The following is a 19,235-nucleotide window of genomic DNA, read 5'->3' on the forward strand; positions in this document are numbered from 1 at the left end:
GAATCAGAGATGATCGGCCAGAGAGTTGGCCATCGAAGGGTGATTCAAAATGTCTGCTTGAGGTGAGTCCGAGACGTTTCAAGGATGGAGTCTGACGGTGAGATGAAGGGAATCGGTGGTGCCGTCGCAAAGCTGCAAAGGGTGCAGTCAGTGCGGGAGCGGCTTCCGTACTTGCTCAGCAGCTCAACTCGACTTTTTTTTTCTTCTTCTTGCTGCTCCACCTCGTCAAGCGCGAAGTTTTTACGCGCCGTAAAAAAACAGCGCAGGGACGCCTCGAGGCAGGAAAAGCAAGAAGGTCGGACCCTGCGGCACTCCGAGTCCCGAGGTTCGCATTCAACTTTTTTGCGCTTCCACCTGCCTGCTGCAGCTTCCATCATCTTGCCAAGCCGAAACCATCTCGAGCGCCTCTCTTCGTGCCACAACACCATCACAGCATTCAGCTCCACGATGTCGGTCATTCCTGGTAAGTCATCAAAGTCTGCGTTCCGCTCGTATGACTGCTTCTCAAAGACTGACGCGGCGTGCTGCTCCAAAATCACAGACAAGATCGGCTCGCTCCTTTTCTGTCCCAACTGCGGATCGTTGCTCGACGTCCCCGGCGACGAAGATTTCATCAAGTGTGCTCCGTGTGGCGCCGTTCAGAACGCCAAGGGTAGGTTTGCAGCCCTACCGTCCTCACGAACAGAGCAGAACAAGGACTGACCGCCTCTCCTGCCGACTTGGCGCCTGGATCACCACCATCGCACAGTTTACGACAACCTCTCCATTGTGACTCGCTCCCATCCCTCGGCATTCCCTTCCGCACTCCGTCAGAAGCGTCAGCTCGTCAACACAGCCGCTTCCATAGGCAACGACAACAAGCCCAAGGAGGCCACCATCAAGGAAAAGTGCCCCGGATGCGGCAACGACGAGATGAACTTCCATACCCTGCAGCTCCGCTCCGCTGACGAAGGCACCACCGTCTTCTACGACTGTCCCAAGTGCGGCTACAAGTTCAGCCAGAACAACTGAGCCGGTCGCCCGCTCGTTCGCCCGCCCGCTGCACTGCCACTGTCGTCGTTACCGCTTCCCCTTTTCTTGCATTGTATTACTAGCCGCAACCCTTGTGAATCGCCTTCTTGCTACTGTACTTTTATACACTGCCGTCGCCCATTCGGCTTTGCGACGATCTGCCGCTATACGCCCTCACAGCTCGCCCTCATCCTCGTCCTCGACATCCCAGTCTACAGCAGCCTCGAGCTCCTCCGCCTCTGCGTACATCTTGTCGAGCCCCGTCAGCTTTTCCAGATACTGCTCCTCGTTGAACGCGCGCATCAGCATCTCGAAGCCCAAGCTGCGGTACGCCTCGACCACCGCCGCACTGCAGCCCGTGCATCGGTCGTACGCCTGGCCGACGATCCGGAGTGTGTTGAACTGCGCCAGGAAACCACGCAGCTGATGCGGCACGATGCCCAGCGCCGTCGTCGCGCGCGCCACCGCCTCGGCATCCTCGATCCCCTGCTTGGACGTCTCGCCTGCCGTAGCCGGTGCGTGGACACCCAGATCGTGCTGCAGAACCGACACCATCAGTTCCACCGCCGACGCTCCCGCGATCGCAGCCAGCCCCGGCCGTGTGACAGTGCACATCTGGTCCAGCGTTCGGTCCGTCAGCGAGTCCGAGGGAGCAACCACATCGTTGCAGAAGTAACAGCCAAGGCGGCCATGCCAGCTCTTGCCAGCCGACGCATCAGACGAGCTTGTCTGCTCGACATCCGCTGCGGGTGGGGGCGCTCCATGGCGCATAACCAAGTAGCTGTCGAATCCCAGGGCTGCATTGATGACCAGCTTGGACTTGGCCGCACCCAAAAGCGTCGGTAGCCATCGACTCTCGCGTGAGTCCATCAGCAGGAAGACGACATCGTGCTCCTCCACGAGCTTCTCCAACCTCTCCACGTCTGCTTTCACCTGCCCCTTGCTGCTTTCCGGCACGGGATGGCCGGGCATTGGAACGCTGAGGCTGATGCCCTTGGCCTCCACGCCCGGGTAGATGCGCGCGAGCTTGCTGGCAGCGCATTCCGCCTTTGGCTGCCCACCGTCGAGGCAGTCTTCAAAGTCGAAGAGCGGCTGTCGCACCGGATTGGAGAAGGACACCTTGGCCGAATCCACCAGCGTGATCTGACGCACGCCCCAGCCGAGGAGCGCACGGGCGACGTAGCATCCGAGCGTGCCAGCACCGAGCAGAAGGCAGCGGGTGGATTGAATCGTCTCGAGCTTGATCTCGGGCATGATCCTCCAGCGCATGAGCTTGAGGTTGAGATCGACCGCCTGGTCGGCAAGCTTTCGCGGGTCCATCAGCGGGCCGAGGTCGGCGATCTTGGGCGCCAACTTGCCTTGTGCGTTGCGTTCCCAGCCAACGCCGCTCGGAAGCAGCTCGTTGTTGGGCTTGCTCGCGATCCGTGTAGCTCTGCCGTTGAGCGCAATACTCGGCGTCGGGGCATTCTGTTCACCTGCAGCAGCGGGCAGGAAGACCTTTCCGACTGTACTTCGCATACGATCTGCTGCCAACTCTCCACTGGTGGCGGCAAGGTCGTCCTTCCAGCAGATGACTGTAGCTTGCTCGACGCCGAAGCGGGCGTTCAGATACGCCAGCAGGTTGCGCAGTGGCCATCCTGGAACCTGAGGCGCGCCTGACGGATCTACGAATCCGACGTATCGCTTTTCCGGTGGAACACCCTCGAAGAAGGACTCGTATTCGGAGATCCTGCTGCACACGACTCCGGCTTCGGCATCAGCCTTGGCGAGGAAGAAGCCTCTGGCCGAATCGTGTTGGCGCAACCAGCTCGCGATGGCATTGCAGCCTGTGTCATCCAGTTCGTCCGAGATGGGCTGCCAAGCGTCAGGATTGTCGGCAGATTGAACGGTCTCCCAAGCCGGGCTCGTGACCAAGGCAGGATAGGCGAACCAGTAGTAGAACTTGTACTTCTTGAGATCGGCAAATGTAAGAGCAAGGAAAGTGGTCAAGAAGATTTCGGGCTCCGAAGTGTCGCTCGCGATCCCAGCCCAAATGTCTGCGAGTGTAGCGTCGAAGATGGCCTGCTTGTCGGCATTGCGGAAGGATTCGATGGTGTTGAAGTTCTTGAGGAATCCTCGTGCTGGTGTGGTGTGGTTCGACGAGGGTGGGCGCTCGCCCGAGTCTGCTGCAACATCAGCAGCAGCGCGGATGCTCGCGGCGTCGAGACTGATCTGGCTGCCGAGCGAGACCGACTCTCCCGTTGTGCGATCGAGGATCACTTTACCTGGTGTGTAGGCGGCATGGATGGGCACCGACTCGTCGCTCAGCTGAAGCTTGTCGATCTTGAGCGAGGAGAGCTCCTGCCAGAAGGTTGGATGGATGTTCGTGCTGAATGGCGCGAACTTGAGGATCGGCATGACGGTTGACGTTCACAGGGCGGAGCAGAACGGTACCGGTCAAGACGGTGATGGTGACCGACGTGAGGCAAGGCTGAGTCGCGCCAAGTGTGCGGGCCAGTGCGCGTGGAAAGTGGTGGAGTGGAGCAGAGAGGGACAGAGACTCAGGGTCCGGATCAGGGTCCAGCCGCTCGCGCCTTCTGCTGGCGTCTGCGGCCTCTGCGCCAATTTCAAAGTTGCGAGGCGTTACCAGCCCACATCAACCGCTTTCAATCTTCCGAGCCAGACAGTCGACGGTCAGCACCCTCCAGAAGCTAGCTTGTTTTGATACATCGTATGCAAAGTGCGCGATGGGCGAGAAGGGATGCTAAGAATACAACAAGAGAAAAGAAGCTCAAAGGATGACGGGGCGCCGATCAGCGGCTTGGTGGTGGCTCCGCGCTTCATCGACGAACGAGACCGGGCGGACCGCCCGAGGGGAATGGTGGCGCCTTGCCTTTTACACCCTGATAAGCCATGCCACCAAAGGGTATGTTTGGGTTGAACTTGCCCGCCGGAGGCAGCGCGGGCGGTGCGGGTGCTTGGCCGGCGCCCTGGCGTAGCTTTTCGCGCTCGGGCGACTTCCAGGCTGCGCGGATGGCGGGTGCAGCGCTGACGAGCTCGTCTGCATCGACGCCGTCGCGGATCGACTTGAGGATCTTTTCGACGATGGAGCGATGGTTGCCGTGGTGCTTGTCATCACGGATGCGCATCATCCTCCATCTCGGCGGAAGGCTCACCCCTTGGGAGACGTACGGCTCGGTTGCAGGTTGCGGATCAACGCTCCACACGCACTCGACGACGCGATCGTCAAACTGCTCGCCCGAAGCCGCCATCTGCCTCCACTCTTCAGGCTCGACCCAGAGCTCGTCAAAGAACTCGTAGTCGTCCGATGCGGAATCGCCCAGGTACTGGTGGAGCTCGAAGAAGGGCATGGTGGAGAGGTTGGGCAGGTTGCCTCGCGGGTCACGCTCGAGGTCGGGCGGGAAGCGGAGCACTAGCTTAAAGTCGATCGTGTTCTCGTATGGAGGCTTCCACTTGAGGATCTTGGGATCGGTGCCCATCACGTAGCCACTGTTGAGGCAGGTGAAGATGAGGCCGTCGTTGCCGTGCAATAGGTTGGGCACCGTCTCGAACAGCACCTTCTGGATGCCGTACGCCAGATCCATCTTTTTGACTTGCACATCGAAAGGTCGTCGCGCTACCATGGCAGGATTGCGTTTGAGGTAGTCGACGTAAGGCGGGTAGATGTAGCTTTTGAGACGGCCGTAGCGCTTGCTAAGCGGTCGATTCGCCAGCAGCTCGCGGTCCAGGACGATGAGGTCGAATAGGAGCAGCACGAGCTTCTGGTTGCCTCTGTCGTCGCAGTCGATGACGAGCTCGCCATCCATGAGCGTGTGGTTGCGCATACCGCCGAGACGCGCCGCTTCGGGATCATGAGGCATGTGGTGCGGGAAGACGATGCCTTCGACCTTGTAGTAGTCATTCTTGCGATCGATCAGAAACACTTCTTGTCTTCCCGTGGAGGCCGGAGTGACGATGAGGATGAGAACACGCTGGCCGTCCGACTTTTCGCACACCCAGTAGTCTTCGGACTGGAGGAGGTCGATCGAAGCCTTTTCAAACGAAACGGGTTGGGCACCGGGAAAGCGCATGTGGGGTACTTCGCAAAGGTCGCGCACATGCTGACGGAGAAACGCGAGCTGCTGTGGATCCTCGACCTTGCGTCCGGGTACCTTTGGCACGCTGGCAGTATGACCGAGAGGAGCCATGCTTGCTGATCGATCCGGCGCCTCGACGGGTCGACTCGGAAGGATCGGCTTCGGAGCGAGGGCGAGTGGCGGATGGCACCACTGCCGAATAGCGAGACCAACGATACGCTTCGAAGCTGCTCACAATGGTGAAGAGGAGGGGGAACGTGTGGTGGTAGACGGTATGAAGCAAAGTATAGCAAGCCCAACTGTCCGCGACACCTCGATACCAACTGCAACTCGAATTGGAGCAAAGCTCGGCCTTGAGTTGCGTCCGAGTTCCGAATTCTTTTCCGCAGGTTTGCTTCTCGTACGAGATGTCGCCGGACAGCTGCCGAGACCCTTGGCGCCGAAGGAGCCACGGCGGGCAGATGTTGCAGCTCACTTGGCTGTGAAGAGCGAGCGGCTGTCCCGATCAGTATGTGCTCGACACGACGCAGAGTCGAGCCAATCAGTGACAAGGCGATGGAGCGATACGGGCCGCCGGGAAGTGCTTGCAGTAGAAGGCCGGGAGGGGCGTGTCGGAGCTGGACCCCTTTGTGTCTCACGAAGGAGCCGCTTTCAAAATGGGATCGACAAGGCACGCTGCATAGAAGGCGTCTACAGAAGCAGACGAGACCGACCGAGCATGAGCAAAGTTTCGGGCGGCAAGCATCGACTGAGCCGGACCGGACCCAGCTCCGTAACGCTGTGTCTGCCAGCCGGAACAAAAGACGGCGTATCGCCTCATCAGGTCAACTCGGACGCTTTCTCCGCTTTGGCAGCTGGAGGTGGGTTTGTGGGCCAGCCTGGCTTGTGTGGGGGAAGGAGCTTAGAGCGGTGGTCGGCCAACATCGACGCTTCGCCACGCACTCGATTGACTGGGCAGCAGCTGTGAGCGCTGGGCTCGACTGTTTAGAAATCGAAATCCAGGGAAATCCCTCGACACAGCCGCGGCAGGGCAGAGGGCTCTACGGGCACAGCCCCTGATCTGGCCAGGCCTTCTGGTGCCGTGCTCAGAGAAGATGCTCCGAGCGTAATTTGGGCCGGCACGGCACAGCACAGCAACAGCACGGCCACTGCGCTGCACCGCAACTGCACAGCAGCACGGCACGAGCCCGATACGCCCACTCGCAGCCGAAACTCTCATCTGCCGAGTCTTGAAGCTGCTGCAGCCCGCTTGGAGATGCGTATGCACCCGCCACCCCGTATCCATCCTCACGACCTCCACCATCCTCTTCCAGGACTTTTGACGAACCGTCCATCGCACGTCACCCTCATCCTCACGCATCACCAACAATGTCGGCCAAGGATTACTACGGCGGTCAGGGCGGCGGTACGTATTGATTTTACCTCCAGGCACACATTGCTGCCACCCTCGAAGATCCGAGCACTGTCTGGGCGCACGACAGCGACACGAAACGATGTTATGGGATCCGAGGCCTGCCTCGCGCGGCCACGCCTTGCGACCATTGCGAGTGTCTGCATCATCGGACCCGCGTCTCGCCGGTCCAACTCGCATCGCTACTGGACCGCCAATGGCTCCTCGCGCTCTACTCATCATCACTCTGCGCTCGTATGCCGCCAGCGAATTCGAACAGTCCAACTGACCGCGACACACTGTCTCCTTGCTTCTTTGCTTTCGTCCCACAGGCTACCCCCAGCAGGGCTACGGCCAGCCCCAGCAGGGTTACGGTCAGCCCCAGCAGGGCTACTACCCGCCACCACCCCAGCAGGCCTACGGCGGCCAGCCTCAGCAGGGCTACTACCCGCAGCCCCAGCCCCAGCCCGTCTACGTCCAGCAGCCCCAGAAGAAGGGCGGCGGAGGTGGCCCCGGAGCCTGCTGCGCCTGCTGTGCCGGTATGCTTGCGTGCTGCTGTCTCGAGGACCTCTGTCTCGACTGCATGTTCTGAGCACCACGACGCCTCCTTGTCCGGCATGCCCAATCGACCCGCACGGCCGCTGCTCCAGTCCTCACTTCGACTTTCGTTGTTGGCCCTGCGTTCAATGGGATCCACCTCTTTTGCTACGACTCTTGTATATACTTCACATGCCTTTAATGCTTCTCATGATTCACCAACCTCATTTGTGCTTTCCTTTCCCACCCCATGACATCGTTCGATGAGCACTGCAACCGTCCCAACGACCTGCAAAGACGTGCGCACAAACATCTTGAAGCATTAGAGAACGGAAAGGGGAACTAGCGGCAGCGAATATTGCAACGTGTTAGACCGCGTGACGAGGCACATTTCCAAAAATTCGCACTCCACATTCGCAGGTCGATCACTGCGGGAACGCGTGGTGGACTTACGCACAGGCGCTTGGACAGTGTCACATCCGCAGCTGCCGCGTCTCGAAGCTCAGACCTTTGCGGAGGCCAACACTCGACACTACTTCCACCTCCATCATCGCTGCCGTGCTGTTCAGCTTAGGCACCTCTCCTCGATACTTGCCAAGTACCGCACAGCAGCCTCGGCCGACACGCAAAGCATCCGACTTCCCGCTTAGTGCTCAACACCACATCGTGCACAGCAACGCCTGCCGCTGCCGCCGCCATCATGAACTCGATACTCTCGCGCTTCGACCAGCCCACAACCTCGGCCTTTGCTGGCGCCAATGCAGCTTTCGGTGGCGATGTTGCGGCACAGGATCAGCTGATGGGTGCTCCGGGCCAATTTGATCTTCCCAACATGGACCCCGCCACCTTCCTCTCTCAGTACACCGATGTCGACTCGTCCAATCCCGCCGCCAAGATCAAGCTCGCGCACGGAACTACCACCCTCGCCTTCCGCTTCCAAGGCGGAATCATCGTCTGCGTCGACTCTCGCGCAACTGCCGGCTCCTACATCGCCTCCGGCACCGTCAAGAAGGTCATCGAGATCAACCCGTACCTGCTCGGCACCATGGCCGGTGGTGCTGCCGATTGCCAGTACTGGGAGACCTACCTCGGCATTCAATGCCGTCTACACGAGCTTCGCAACAAGGAGCGCATCTCGGTCGCTGCGGCCAGCAAGTACCTCAGCAATCTCGTCTACGGATACAAGGGCATGGGTCTCTCCATGGGCACCATGATCTGCGGCTGGGACAAGACCGGCCCCGCGCTCTTCTACGTCGACTCGGACGGCACACGCCTCAAAGGCGACGTCTTCAGCGTCGGCTCCGGCTCCACCTTTGCCTACGGTGTGCTCGACCAGGGCTACAAGTGGGATCTCACCGACGACGAGGCCCAGGAGCTTGGCCGTCGCTCCATCTACGCCGCCGCTCACCGAGACGCATACTCGGGCAACGTAAGTATCCATCCCGTTTGAGCTGAAATACGTGCGCGTGCTTGCATCCTTACCCATACTTACACCCCCCCCCCCCCCCCCCCCCCCCCCCCCCCCCCCCCCCCCCCCCCCCCCCCCCCCCCCCCCCCCCCCCCCCCCCCCCCCCCCCCTGACTTTGCTCCTCCCTGCACCGTGGATCGCGCTATCAGACCGTCAACCTCTACCACGTCCGCGAGAACGGCTGGGAGTTCATCGACAACTACGACGTTTCCAAACGTAAGTATCGAAGCGCGTGACGGTACATCACAAACTGTACAGAAACTGACCTTTTGTTGCAATCCCTGATCATTCCGATCTTGCAGTTCACTACGACGGGCCCGGAGACCATGTGCCCGGAGCACCTGGCGGAGGCTATGGTTGGGAGGTGCGAACCAAGGGTCTCAGCTCCAAACTCGAAGCTCAGCCGGGACAGAGCCACGGTGGCCAGGGCGGAAGGTTTGCCGACGAGCAGCCTCTCGCCGCACAGGTTCGACCCGAGCAGGCATGATCTCTTGCCCTGCGCGCATGCTCCGACCACATCCATGTACATTACTCACGCTTCCATGGCCATGCAAAGCCAACACTCTGCACCGACGGCTCTGGACGCACGAGCGCACCTACGGCAGCGCATCTACGGCTGCTCGTCCAAAATGAGTCTGAGGCCTGCTCTCGATGGCATTCAGACGATCTGGCGATATCGGCCCCGATCCAAGCCTGATGCACCGATCTGGCCTGGCCACTCGCTCGGAATAGCCGAGGGAAGGTGGCCGCGCGGAGAGAAGATTTGCGGAGGCTCGGCTGTCAACCCCGCATCGGAAATCTCTACGGCACTCCAAAAGCAGCATCATGCTGCGTCGTTGCCCCCGCACTCTTGTACGCCGTGCCGTCGCCGTGCCTCGTCGGCGCCGACGAGCGATGCATGTCCTACCTAGGCGAAGGCCGACGAATCCCAACCAACTTTCAATGAGCAACATGCCGTTGTAAAGCCGGCAACTCGCTCCTGTCTCGCGTCCTCTTCGGGGTTGCCCGGCCTCTGCGAACGTCGGTCACGCTCATTTCGGCTTTGGAAGACCTTCTTGTTGTGGTCAGTGACCGAGCTCCACTCCGAATGGGGGCTCTTCCATGCCGAAGACCCCGGCACTCGTACTCGCTTAACGATCTGCTCACCAACCTCCTCTCCTTGGCAGAGGAGACGGCGCGGGGGAGCAAAGACTCTCCTTGCTCCTGCATGGTGGTGGTGCTGCGCCGTCCTCATTGGGCATCGTCTGAGACACGCTCTCGGCGACAGGGGAATCTCGGGGCTCCGCATTGGCGACGCCACCTCTAACGAGCATGTATAAGAAGACCTGCACCTGCACCTTTTGTCCGGCTTGCCCTCTCCACGGAACCCTTCCACATCCTCCGCCACAATGAAGCTCAACCTGTTGACGCTCTTGCCACTAGCTGCCGCAGCCGTCCAGACGGTCAAGGCAGCTGCCACACCCCTGCGCCGCGATGACTGGCCTCACGGTCCCTTCTCCACCGAGGGCAACCAGATCAAGAACGCCAATGGCGAGCCCGTTATCCTCGTCGGAACCAACTGGCCGGGCTCAGGCGAGACCATGATCCCCGAAGGCATCGAGTTCCGCTCCATCGCCGACATTGTCAGCATGATGAAGTACGTCGGCTACAACTTTGTGCGCCACACCTACCCGATCCAGATGGTCGACCAGATCTACGAGAACAACGGCACCGACATCACCGTCCAGTCCGCACTGCTGTATGCCCTCGGCGAGGACAACGGCACCCGCATCATGGAGATGATCAACAAGAACAACCCGCAGATCACCAACTCGACCACGCGCTTCGAGGTGCTCTCCATGATCGCCGAGGAGGAGAAGAAGCAGGGTATGCTCATGCACCTCGACAACCACATCAGCCGAGCCATCTGGTGCTGCAGTCACGACGATGGCAACGCCTGGTTCGACGACGTCGATTTCAACGTCGAAGACTGGCATCGCGGCCACAGCTACATGGCAAACTGGGCCAAGAAGCACTCCAACATCGTGTCCGTGTCGTTGCGAAACGAGCTGCGCAAGTCGGCGCTCCGTCCGCTCGACTACAACTGGCAGACGTGGTGGGGCAACGTCTCGGCCGCTGCCGAGAACATCCACGCCACCAACCCTGACCTGCTGATCACCATCAGCGGCCTCGACTACGACATTGACCTATCGGCACTCACGACGCAGGCCAACCTCCTCGATGCCCCCTACGTCAACACCGACATGGACAAGATCGCCGACGCCGAGTCCATGCCACCTCAGTACGCCGACATCGCCAACACCAAGTTCGGCAAGGCCAACAAGGCGGTGCTCGAGCTGCACGCGTACAAGATGTCGACCTACTACCAGGACCATCTCGAGGACTGCGACGCCATTCAGACCGGTCTGTACCGCTTTGGCTTCAATGCGCTCGGCGAGTCGGCGCGTCCTGAGGCATGCAACAACTCGACCGACTTTTCCGACCCGTACAGCTGCCCCTCGGCCAAGATCACGCTGCCCACGCTGCTCACCGAGTTCGGCGATGCGCAGGACTCGAGCTTTGCCAACGTCACCATGCAGAAGTGCCTGCGCGACTTTACCACCAAGAACAAGATCGGCTGGGCACACTGGTCGCTCGCAGGAAGCTACCGCATCCGCCAGAACGTCGTATTCAACAACGATACCTGGGGCCTCACTACGCCGACTTGGAGCGGCTATCAGAGCCAGGACACCGTGGACAACTTCTTCCGTCCGTGGATTCAGGACATGGGCAAGACCAACCTCGAGCTTTGACATGCTTGCACGTAGTAGGAGCAATGGAAGTGCTGAGAAAGCATCGTTGCGTTTGGAGAAGTTTCATGCGTGTCGAGGAATGACTGTGCTGTTCACGAATCCGACGTCACGGACAAAATCTGTGGAAGGAGCGTCTCGACGGGGCCGACAAAGTGCCAGTCCACATCATCACGTTCGTCGTCCGATGGTTGTTCGATGTTAAAGACTGCGACCTGGCCGTGGTTCGAGTGCTTGACGATCTGTGCGAACCCAGCGGCAGGGTAGACGGTCGAGGAGGTGCCAAGCACGAGGATGAGGTCGCACCTGGAGATGAGCGATTGAATGCGATCGAGCTCGGGGATGGACTCGCCGAACCAGACTACGCCAGGTCGGAGCAGTCCGTTGCAGCCGGATTGGGAGCAGCGCGGCAAGTGGTCGGTCGGGATGACTCGATACTCGCCCGAGAGATCTTCTGCGCCACGCAGGGCTGGACACAGCGGATCGCGCAAGTCGATGCGCGACTCTCCGCAGGAAGTGCAGATCGTCTTGAAGAGGTTTCCGTGCATCTCAAGTATCGAGCCAGCTGATGTAGAGGGGGCGGACTGTTCCGTCGGCGCAGATTCTTGCAGCGCCCGACCCGACAGACCATCAACATTTTGGGTGACGAGATGGAAAGATTTAGCGTTGGGTAGAAGCTGATCTCGCAAGTGGCTCTGAATCAAGAGTTTGGCCAGCGTCGTGTGGGCAGCATTCGGCGACGCAGCGAGCACCACGGATCGGCGGTAGTGATAGAATTGCCAGACCTTGCTTGGATCTCGCTTGAAAGCCTCGCTGTGGACCGATGGACCGACGAACGGATGGGAAGGTGAGCTGAAAGCACGAGCGAGGAGCCGGTACTACCGCACAATACTCACGGCGTTGCCAGAGACAGTGCATCATGTGAGCGCCACAGACCTGATTACCACGCGGTACAGAAAGAAAGACATCAGCGAACAGAAAAGCGCGAGGTGCTCGACAAGGCTACCTACCTCCTGCGCCACGGAAGGTTGGGATGCCACTGGCAGCGCTCAAGCCTGCACCAGCGAGGGCGATCGGGTGTCGCGCTTGCCGCAGTGCCTGTCGGAAGGACTCTGCTGCAGCTCCCATGGCGTCGTCAGCAACGAGCATATACGCAGGGCGGCACTAGGCTCGTGGTGCGTGTGCCACCGAAGCTCACTTGGCACGCTTTGACAAAGTCCGGGAAGGCCTGTCAACGAGGCGTGGGCGGACGAAGCTTCGAGTCTATGCGGAATGCGTCAACTTTGAAACACCGCACATGTCGTGGAAGGCGGGCTGCCTGTCGTTGCTTCCAGCCGTTGCTGGGCTTCAGGGGGCGTGCGAGTCGGGGCGCTCGGACGTTGTTCGGAAAGCTTCTGCACGTCTTCTCGGGAATGCGTCCGCTCGAATTTGATTGTTCTGAGGAGTTGCAGACGAAAGCGAGCCAGAGCTGGTTGTGGTGTCGCGCAAACGGCTCGTGGTGCAGGTGGCTTGAGCGCAGGATTGTGCAACTTGGACCGAGAGCGCGCCTCAATTTTGACAGCTGGCCGTTTATGCAGGGTCGCGCGTGGGTGTCCAACCCAAGATGAAAGCCCCTCCTGCCACGCGGTGCTGCAAGCCAGTTTTTGCTGGTGCAGTGGACCCCAAGCACAAAGTGCTGCAACGGTATCCGCATTCACTCGCCACCATCTCGTTGCGCCCCGGTCGAGAGGCGGCACAACACGCCGAAGCAAGCAGTCGCCACCAACCAACTTTATGGTCGTATGCTGTCCCTCGTTGTCCAAGTCTGTCGCGTGGCATGCACGTCTCCCGCGAAGTGGCCACGGCTACCTCGGACGTACCCTGACCTCTGAGCCCTGTTTCCCTTTACCCAGTCAGGCTAGTACTTCGCCTCGTGCTGCGAAAAGGTACAGTCTGGATCTCCTTCTAGAAATCAAGGCTGACTCCCACGCCATCCTCTCCAGCAGGCGTCCATAGATCCGCCACCACGCCCCATCGCGCCACATTGTTCCTGCTTGTACTTTGCTGTACCTGCTCGGCCAAGCGTCGAAGGCATTCTATCAAGCGCTCTAGGCATGCATCACGGGTGGGCACATCACTCAGCTTGAAAGCCTCGATCTCGTTCCAGCTCTCGAACGCAGGAACGAGGCCCTATGGAGACTTTGAATCTCACCGTACAGACTGAGCAACTCCGTCTGCGGCATACACGTTGTCAGACCTCTTTCAGATGTGAATTGGATATAAGGGGCCAGCGGCGTGCCAGAGCCAGCTCAAATCTCACCTCCTCCTCACGCTCGCTCCTTGCACATCACTTCACTTTTCAACCTTTCTTCGCCTTAAAGCTTGATCACATTTCTTTCCCCGAGTCAAGTCATGGTGGCCAACAAACTCCTGTCCACGGTGCTACGATCGAGAGATGCGGCTGCAGAAGATCAGGGAGCTGCCGCTGCGGCTGCTGCTGCCATGGCTGCCTGGTCGGCTGGCATTGCCTATGCGATCAACTTTATCATTCTCTACGTCATCATGTCGATGCTCGTCGTCGTGGTTGTCGGTGTCATGGGCTGCGTGGCATCCCCGCGCATCCGCAAGTCGCCGACGTACATCATCCTCGCTATCTCTGCCGCACTCTGCATCTGTGCGCTCGGCGTCAATGTCTCGATGAACAAGGAGCTCGTCGTCAACCCTCAGAAGCCGTTCAACGCCCAAATCTACACCTCGATGATTGCCCTCTCTATGAGTAAGTGCCGAAAAGCTTTTCCACCAGAACTTTCGGCGGACACCCGCACTTTGCTCACACGCCAAACTCTCTGTATATGCTCCAAATATCGCCTTTGCTGCTGTAGCCATCCCCTTCCTCGTCGACTTTACACTCATTTTGAGAATCCTCGCCTTTTTCCCCGTCACCTCTGCGGCCGCCGCGGGACGAAGACAGTGGAAGCGATGGGCCGCCATCGCGTTCCCCGCCTTGATCAAGATCCCTCGCATTGTCCTCATCTGCCACTACATCCGATTCGTGCACGACTGCGCTCTCCGTGCATCCGACATGGCCACAGTCGTGACCATGGTCAACCAGAAGCAGTATGCGCTCATCGAGTGGACACTCATGCTCGCTGACGGCCTCTACTGCACCATCTTTTTCTGCGTCAAACTATACGAGCTCGGATGGGGCTGGGGCGAAGACAAGCATGTCTCGCGCAGCTTCCTCGAGACTCTTCGCAGGATCTTGATCAGCGCCTTTGCCTGCTTCGTCCTTCCATCGTTCCTGCTCATCACGCTCATTATCATGCAAGCTACTCTCTACCGACCCGAAATCGAAGGCTACGTCTTCGTCACGTTCATCCCGATGACTGTCATCTGCGCCGCCTCCGGTCAGTCCAAAGATCGCCATGGGTCCCGAGCATGGCGACATTTAACGACGGACAAAAGCTGATTTTTGGCTCCAATTTATTTTATGCTTTTTTTTCGCAATTTGTTGTTTAGCCACGTTGTGGCCTGCCATTCGGGCTGAGCAACACCGCCGAAAGATGCTCGTGGCCCCGATCCACACGCTGCGCAGCCAGGGCCCGCCGACCAAGTTCCTTACGCCCCAGCGCAGCTTCGACACCGATGACGAGAAAGACTTTGACAAGATGACGCCCGATGTCGAATTGGGCGAGCTGGAGCACACCGTGGTGACTCCCGTCAAGCGCAGCCAGGATCAGCTCAACGCCCGAGCTCGTACCATGACGGGTGATCGGATCGATGCTGGACGTGACACGGACTTGGGCGGAGCAACGACGCTGCAGCACCTCGGAAGGCCGCAAAACCCGCTCCGCCACGCTCCCGATGTGAGCGGAATCGCAGTGACCACGGTCACGGAAGAGAAATGGAGCGAGGCTTAAATTCGCCTTGGACACCCTCGATTCGCTGCTTACAATCTCTGTCTGCTAGTCTCACACCATGTTGCCTTTCTCTACTCGAAGGACTCTGAGAGCCTTCCTGTCCCTTGGCTTTACGGAAATTTGGATATGATTCGGCGCCCACGGCTTGTGTCTATTATTGCGTATCCGAACCGACAAGGCAGAATGTTTTGAGGATGATGCTATTCCTGGCTCGAGGCCTTCTGCTCGCAGCAGTCTTTCTAGAGAATGGTTCCCTCAACGATGAAGAAAGCGAACGAGTGCTTCTGGATGGGCTGCTGCGAGCCCTTGTCAGCCCACTCCTTGCCGCTGTACTTGGTGACCTGAGGCACCACCACGTTGGGCTGCTCGAAGGTGTTCTTCGCCAAGAGGTCGTCGCTGTAGACAAGATGAGATTCGACACTGTCGATTTGGAAGCCGTCGAAGCTGATTCGGCCGGTCCAGTCGGCGGTAGGGTGGCGGTTGAGCACGCTGAGGCGAATGCTGGCGCGCTTCGAGCCAGGCTGCTCGACAATCATGGCGACACAGTCGACGTAGGCTGGCTTGGAGATGTGCTGGATCCACTCGGGGTACGTCGGTCCCTCGCTAGAGTGTGGGAAGAGAGAAACACGCGGGGAAAGGATCAGGTCAGTACGTGTCCCGTACTCCACAGTCAGAAAGACAAAGAGACTTACTAGGCATCTGGGGTGAAGCCCAGGTTGAGCAGGCGGCCATTCTTCATGTACTGGGCAAAGAGTCGCAAGGGCCAGTATGTGGTCTGGAAGAGAAGGCCGTCGGGGCTGGTCATGAGCGGAGAGATGACGTTGACGCTTTGGGCGATGCATGCGATGCCGACGTCCTTGGACTTGCGCACGAGAATGTTGAGCCAGGCTACCACGCCGAGCATGTCAGTATAGTCGTAAGCCTGCTCGAGACCCTGGGAGCCGGGGGCCTTGACCTCGTCCCAGACGTTCCATTCGTCGTAGCAGATCTTGACGTCGCGTGCGGCGACCTTCTGGTCGCGGTTGTTCCAGTCGAGGAGCGATTGTGCCTTGTCGATCTTGGCCAGGTCGATGAGCGAGGCACAGATCTCGATGCCGCGCTCCGCTGCGGCGGGACCGAAGACGTTCTTTTCGAATTCAAAGCCCTGAACGGTGCTGTAGTGCTCGTGACCGAGCATCGAGTAGAGGTGGATGGAGTGGAAATCGACCACGCCGATGAGACCGTTGAGCACTTCGCGATCCCACTCGGAGTTGCCCTGGTTTCCGCACGAGACGAGCTTGATGGAAGGGTCGACGAGCTTCATGCCGTGCGCCCATCGCTTTGCCATCTTGGTGTAGTCGGTGGCGTTGAGGAAGCCGACCTGCCAAGGGCCGTGCATCTCGTTTCCGAGACCCCAGTACTTGACGTTGTGCGGCTCGTGGCGGCCAGTGTTCTTGCGGCGCAGGTTTGCCCAGTAGGTGTCACCGGTGCCGTTGCAGTATTCGAGCCAGGAGAGCGCCTCTTCGTAGGTGCCGGTGCCCATGTTGATGCAGAAGTAGGGTTCTACTTTGAGCCTGCGGCAGTAGTCGATGAACTCGTCTGTGCCAAAGTGGTTGGATTCGGTCGAGAGCCAGGCGAGCTCGATGCGCTTGGGGCGCTGGGAGATGGGGCCGATACCGTCCTGCCAGTGGTAGTTGCTGACGAAGTTGCCGCCTGGCCATCGGAGGATGGGCATCTGGAGTTCGCCATCGCTGGCAAGGATGTTGGCGACGTCCTTCCTCCATGCTAGGCGGCCTTTGGTGCGTTCGTCGCCGTTGTCTTGGACCTCGAGGATGGAGGCTGGGCTGGGTTTGGCGGGGTTGTCGACGATGCCGCCGTAGATTCCGCGGCCGAGATGCTCTACGAAGCCCGAGTAGAGCTTGTCAGTGACGAGTGGCTCGGAGCGCGGGTGCGTGAGGGAGTGCGGATGAATGCGAATGGGTTCGGCGGAGAGCTGAGCGGGATGTTGAAAAGAGTGCTTTTGGAGCTGCTTGGGCGCCTCATCGGCAGCTGCGTATGGGTTGACACCAGCCATGTTGGGAAGGTGTGTGTAGTGTCGAAGGTGTTGATGACGACGACGGGAGCGGGGATGGTGACGGGAAGAGCGAGAGGTGGACGACGAGCGGGTCCACTGGATTTTGAGGCAAGGTCGGATCACGAAGGGTGCGAAGCTTTGCAGTACAGATTGCCGAGGGGCGGAGTGTGGACCGTTGCGGAGATGTGCGACAGGACGTGCGAGCACGGACCGACCGGTTGTGTCCAAAAAACTCGAGCTTGCGGAGAGAGCGGAGAGAGGCTGGTGAAAGGTCGCGTTGGACTTGCACGAGCTTGTCGGCTCAACACAAAGCGAAAGTGTTGCGGTCGGTTGGAGGGAGAGAGTTAGCCGAGTGCGGAGTGAGAGAGGCAGAATTGACCGAGGGCGCGCGTCTCCTCTCGAATGAACCCCGACTTTTGAGCGAAGCGGGTGTGGAGATGTGTTCGGCAATCTCGAGATGTCCGGAGGGAAAAGGAGAGCTCACACTTGCATGCGTACGTGCAGTGCGTGGACGAGGGGCGCGCTCTTGCAGTCATTCACGCCAATCCAACTCGAGACGGAGGACTCTGAGCGGAACGGGACGAGCGCACGCACACCGGGAAAGCGAGTGCGGAGCGGATGTGCATGGACATCGCTCATTCGCTGTCTGGACCGAGCCCGACATTTCTGGCTTTCGCAGACACACAAATTCTCCTGAGCCGAGCGACCACATGTGTGCGGGTCGTGCGCTAGTCCTGGTCACACGTGTAGAAGGCACAGCATGTTCAGACACGCTGTGCGGAACAGTCCAGTACTACTTTGGAGGCGCGTTGCGAGTAAGCGTGCGGACGAGAGCAATGCACCATTACCAGGGTCTACGCCTCGCGCACACACACACAGAGATTGCCGAGCTCCGGAATTAGATCCACGAATTCGGTACAGGGCAGCTACTGTACTGCAAACCGCCTCCTTGCCTGATCGGGTCGTATCGTAGGCCATGCGAGAGGCCACACGAGGTCGTACGACTCATCAGCACGAGACCAACACCTTGAGCCGGAATAGCCGATGGGTGCAAGCGTGGCACAATAAGGCATGGCACGGCGATGGCGTTGGCGCTGGCGCTGCACCTCGCCTCGCAAATCCAACGGCTTTCCTGGGATGATTGCCGAGTCGGAGTGCCAAATTCCGCCCGCAAATCTCTGCGTGGCCAATTACAGTCGCGCCGCCCGCGAGCCTCTGCAACACGTCAAAAATTGGAACAGATTCCCGGTCCCGACTGACGGTACTCCTGTACGACCTTCCGCGGTCCAACGTAGGTTACCTTGCGCTCTCGTCAAAGACAGCCAAGTGAGCTGCCTCCGATCGTAGCATGCACCTGCTAGCAGAGCATGTCTCATGTCACCCTAAGTGTGAACGAAGTCCAGCATCAGTTTGTGGGGGAGGGGTTCTCGCTCACATCCCCACATGGGCTCGTCAGGCACGCGCAACACATGTTCATCCTTGCTCGCCGGAAATCTCGCTCTCGGAGCTTGAATTGCCTTCCGCTCTCGCACAAACACACCCGTCCTCCGCCTAAGCAAATTCCCCACTGCACCGACTCAGACCCGCAGTGTACAGTAGTCGCGCACCGCGAAACTCTCCGGCTATGGATGCTTCTTTCCCGCGCGCCATGCCCTACACCATGTCCGGAGCAACCGCAACGCCCTCCTCGCATTCGCCCACTCGGCCCATGTCTCGCTTGCAATCGCCTCATCTGGCATCGCTCCCAATCCACCCGCTCGTGCATCGTGCCTGAATCCTCATCCCGGCACCCCGTGTCTGCCGCGACTCACGCCTGTGCGACCCTCGACCCCGCTTCCCCACCATGCACACCTCTGCGGGCCCCCACTTTTGCTCATACTCAGCCTCGTCGCTTCCGCCGCAACATATAACCCCCCCCACCATCCATGAGCTCCCTCCATCTCTCCCCACCCATCTCCTCCATCGCATCCTACCCCGCATCGCCTCTGTGCGCCTCGTGACTCCTTTCCGCC

General features: G+C 59.5%; 9 protein-coding genes across 9 annotated transcripts; 5 read left to right on the forward strand and 4 right to left on the reverse strand.

Annotated features, from left to right (window-relative positions):
- Positions 1-447: 447 nt before the first annotated feature.
- On the forward strand, positions 448-1,011 carry PAN0_014c5013 (RNA polymerase I subunit A12.2; the record flags this gene model as incomplete). The annotated part of the gene is made up of 3 exons (XM_014799718.1): positions 448-463; positions 542-652; positions 749-1,011. 3 exons carry the CDS (start codon positions 448-450, stop codon positions 1,009-1,011), a joined length of 390 nt encoding a protein of 129 aa, XP_014655204.1.
- Positions 1,012-1,185: 174 nt separating this feature from the next.
- On the reverse strand, positions 1,186-3,408 carry PAN0_014d5014 (E1-like protein-activating; the record flags this gene model as incomplete). The annotated part of the gene is made up of 1 exon (XM_014799719.1): positions 1,186-3,408. The coding sequence occupies one exon, from the start codon at positions 3,406-3,408 to the stop codon at positions 1,186-1,188; it is 2,223 nt and encodes a 740-aa protein (XP_014655205.1).
- A 422-nt stretch (positions 3,409-3,830) lies between these two features.
- On the reverse strand, positions 3,831-5,198 carry PAN0_014d5015 (mRNA capping enzyme, alpha subunit; the record flags this gene model as incomplete). Its single annotated transcript, XM_014799720.1, has 1 exon — positions 3,831-5,198. The coding sequence occupies one exon, from the start codon at positions 5,196-5,198 to the stop codon at positions 3,831-3,833; it is 1,368 nt and encodes a 455-aa protein (XP_014655206.1).
- Positions 5,199-5,805: 607 nt separating this feature from the next.
- On the forward strand, positions 5,806-8,969 carry PAN0_014c5016 (proteasome-domain-containing protein; the record flags this gene model as incomplete). The annotated part of the gene is made up of 6 exons (XM_014799721.1): positions 5,806-5,951; positions 6,090-6,732; positions 6,821-7,016; positions 7,689-8,443; positions 8,632-8,698; positions 8,785-8,969. The coding sequence occupies 6 exons, from the start codon at positions 5,806-5,808 to the stop codon at positions 8,967-8,969; spliced, it is 1,992 nt and encodes a 663-aa protein (XP_014655207.1).
- Positions 8,970-9,003: 34 nt separating this feature from the next.
- PAN0_014c5017 (uncharacterized protein) lies at positions 9,004-9,393 on the forward strand (the record flags this gene model as incomplete). Its single annotated transcript, XM_014799722.1, has 1 exon — positions 9,004-9,393. One exon carries the CDS (start codon positions 9,004-9,006, stop codon positions 9,391-9,393), a length of 390 nt encoding a protein of 129 aa, XP_014655208.1.
- A 477-nt stretch (positions 9,394-9,870) lies between these two features.
- Positions 9,871-11,274, forward strand: PAN0_014c5018 (beta- -galactanase protein; the record flags this gene model as incomplete). Its single annotated transcript, XM_014799723.1, has 1 exon — positions 9,871-11,274. One exon carries the CDS (start codon positions 9,871-9,873, stop codon positions 11,272-11,274), a length of 1,404 nt encoding a protein of 467 aa, XP_014655209.1.
- A 92-nt stretch (positions 11,275-11,366) lies between these two features.
- Positions 11,367-12,420, reverse strand: PAN0_014d5019 (DHS-like NAD/FAD-binding domain-containing protein; the record flags this gene model as incomplete). Its single annotated transcript, XM_014799724.1, has 3 exons — positions 11,367-12,084; positions 12,168-12,207; positions 12,282-12,420. 3 exons carry the CDS (start codon positions 12,418-12,420, stop codon positions 11,367-11,369), a joined length of 897 nt encoding a protein of 298 aa, XP_014655210.1.
- Positions 12,421-13,662: 1,242 nt separating this feature from the next.
- Positions 13,663-15,170, forward strand: PAN0_014c5020 (uncharacterized protein; the record flags this gene model as incomplete). Its single annotated transcript, XM_014799725.1, has 3 exons — positions 13,663-14,026; positions 14,133-14,657; positions 14,770-15,170. The coding sequence occupies 3 exons, from the start codon at positions 13,663-13,665 to the stop codon at positions 15,168-15,170; spliced, it is 1,290 nt and encodes a 429-aa protein (XP_014655211.1).
- A 239-nt stretch (positions 15,171-15,409) lies between these two features.
- Positions 15,410-17,223, reverse strand: PAN0_014d5021 (alpha-L-arabinofuranosidase; the record flags this gene model as incomplete). The annotated part of the gene is made up of 2 exons (XM_014799726.1): positions 15,410-15,773; positions 15,863-17,223. 2 exons carry the CDS (start codon positions 17,221-17,223, stop codon positions 15,410-15,412), a joined length of 1,725 nt encoding a protein of 574 aa, XP_014655212.1.
- Positions 17,224-19,235: the final 2,012 nt, after the last annotated feature.

The sequence above is a fragment of the Moesziomyces antarcticus genome (genome assembly GCF_000747765.1).
Source record: "Moesziomyces antarcticus DNA, scaffold: scaffold_v10014, strain JCM 10317, whole genome shotgun sequence".
NCBI lineage: Eukaryota > Fungi > Basidiomycota > Ustilaginomycetes > Ustilaginales > Ustilaginaceae > Moesziomyces > Moesziomyces antarcticus.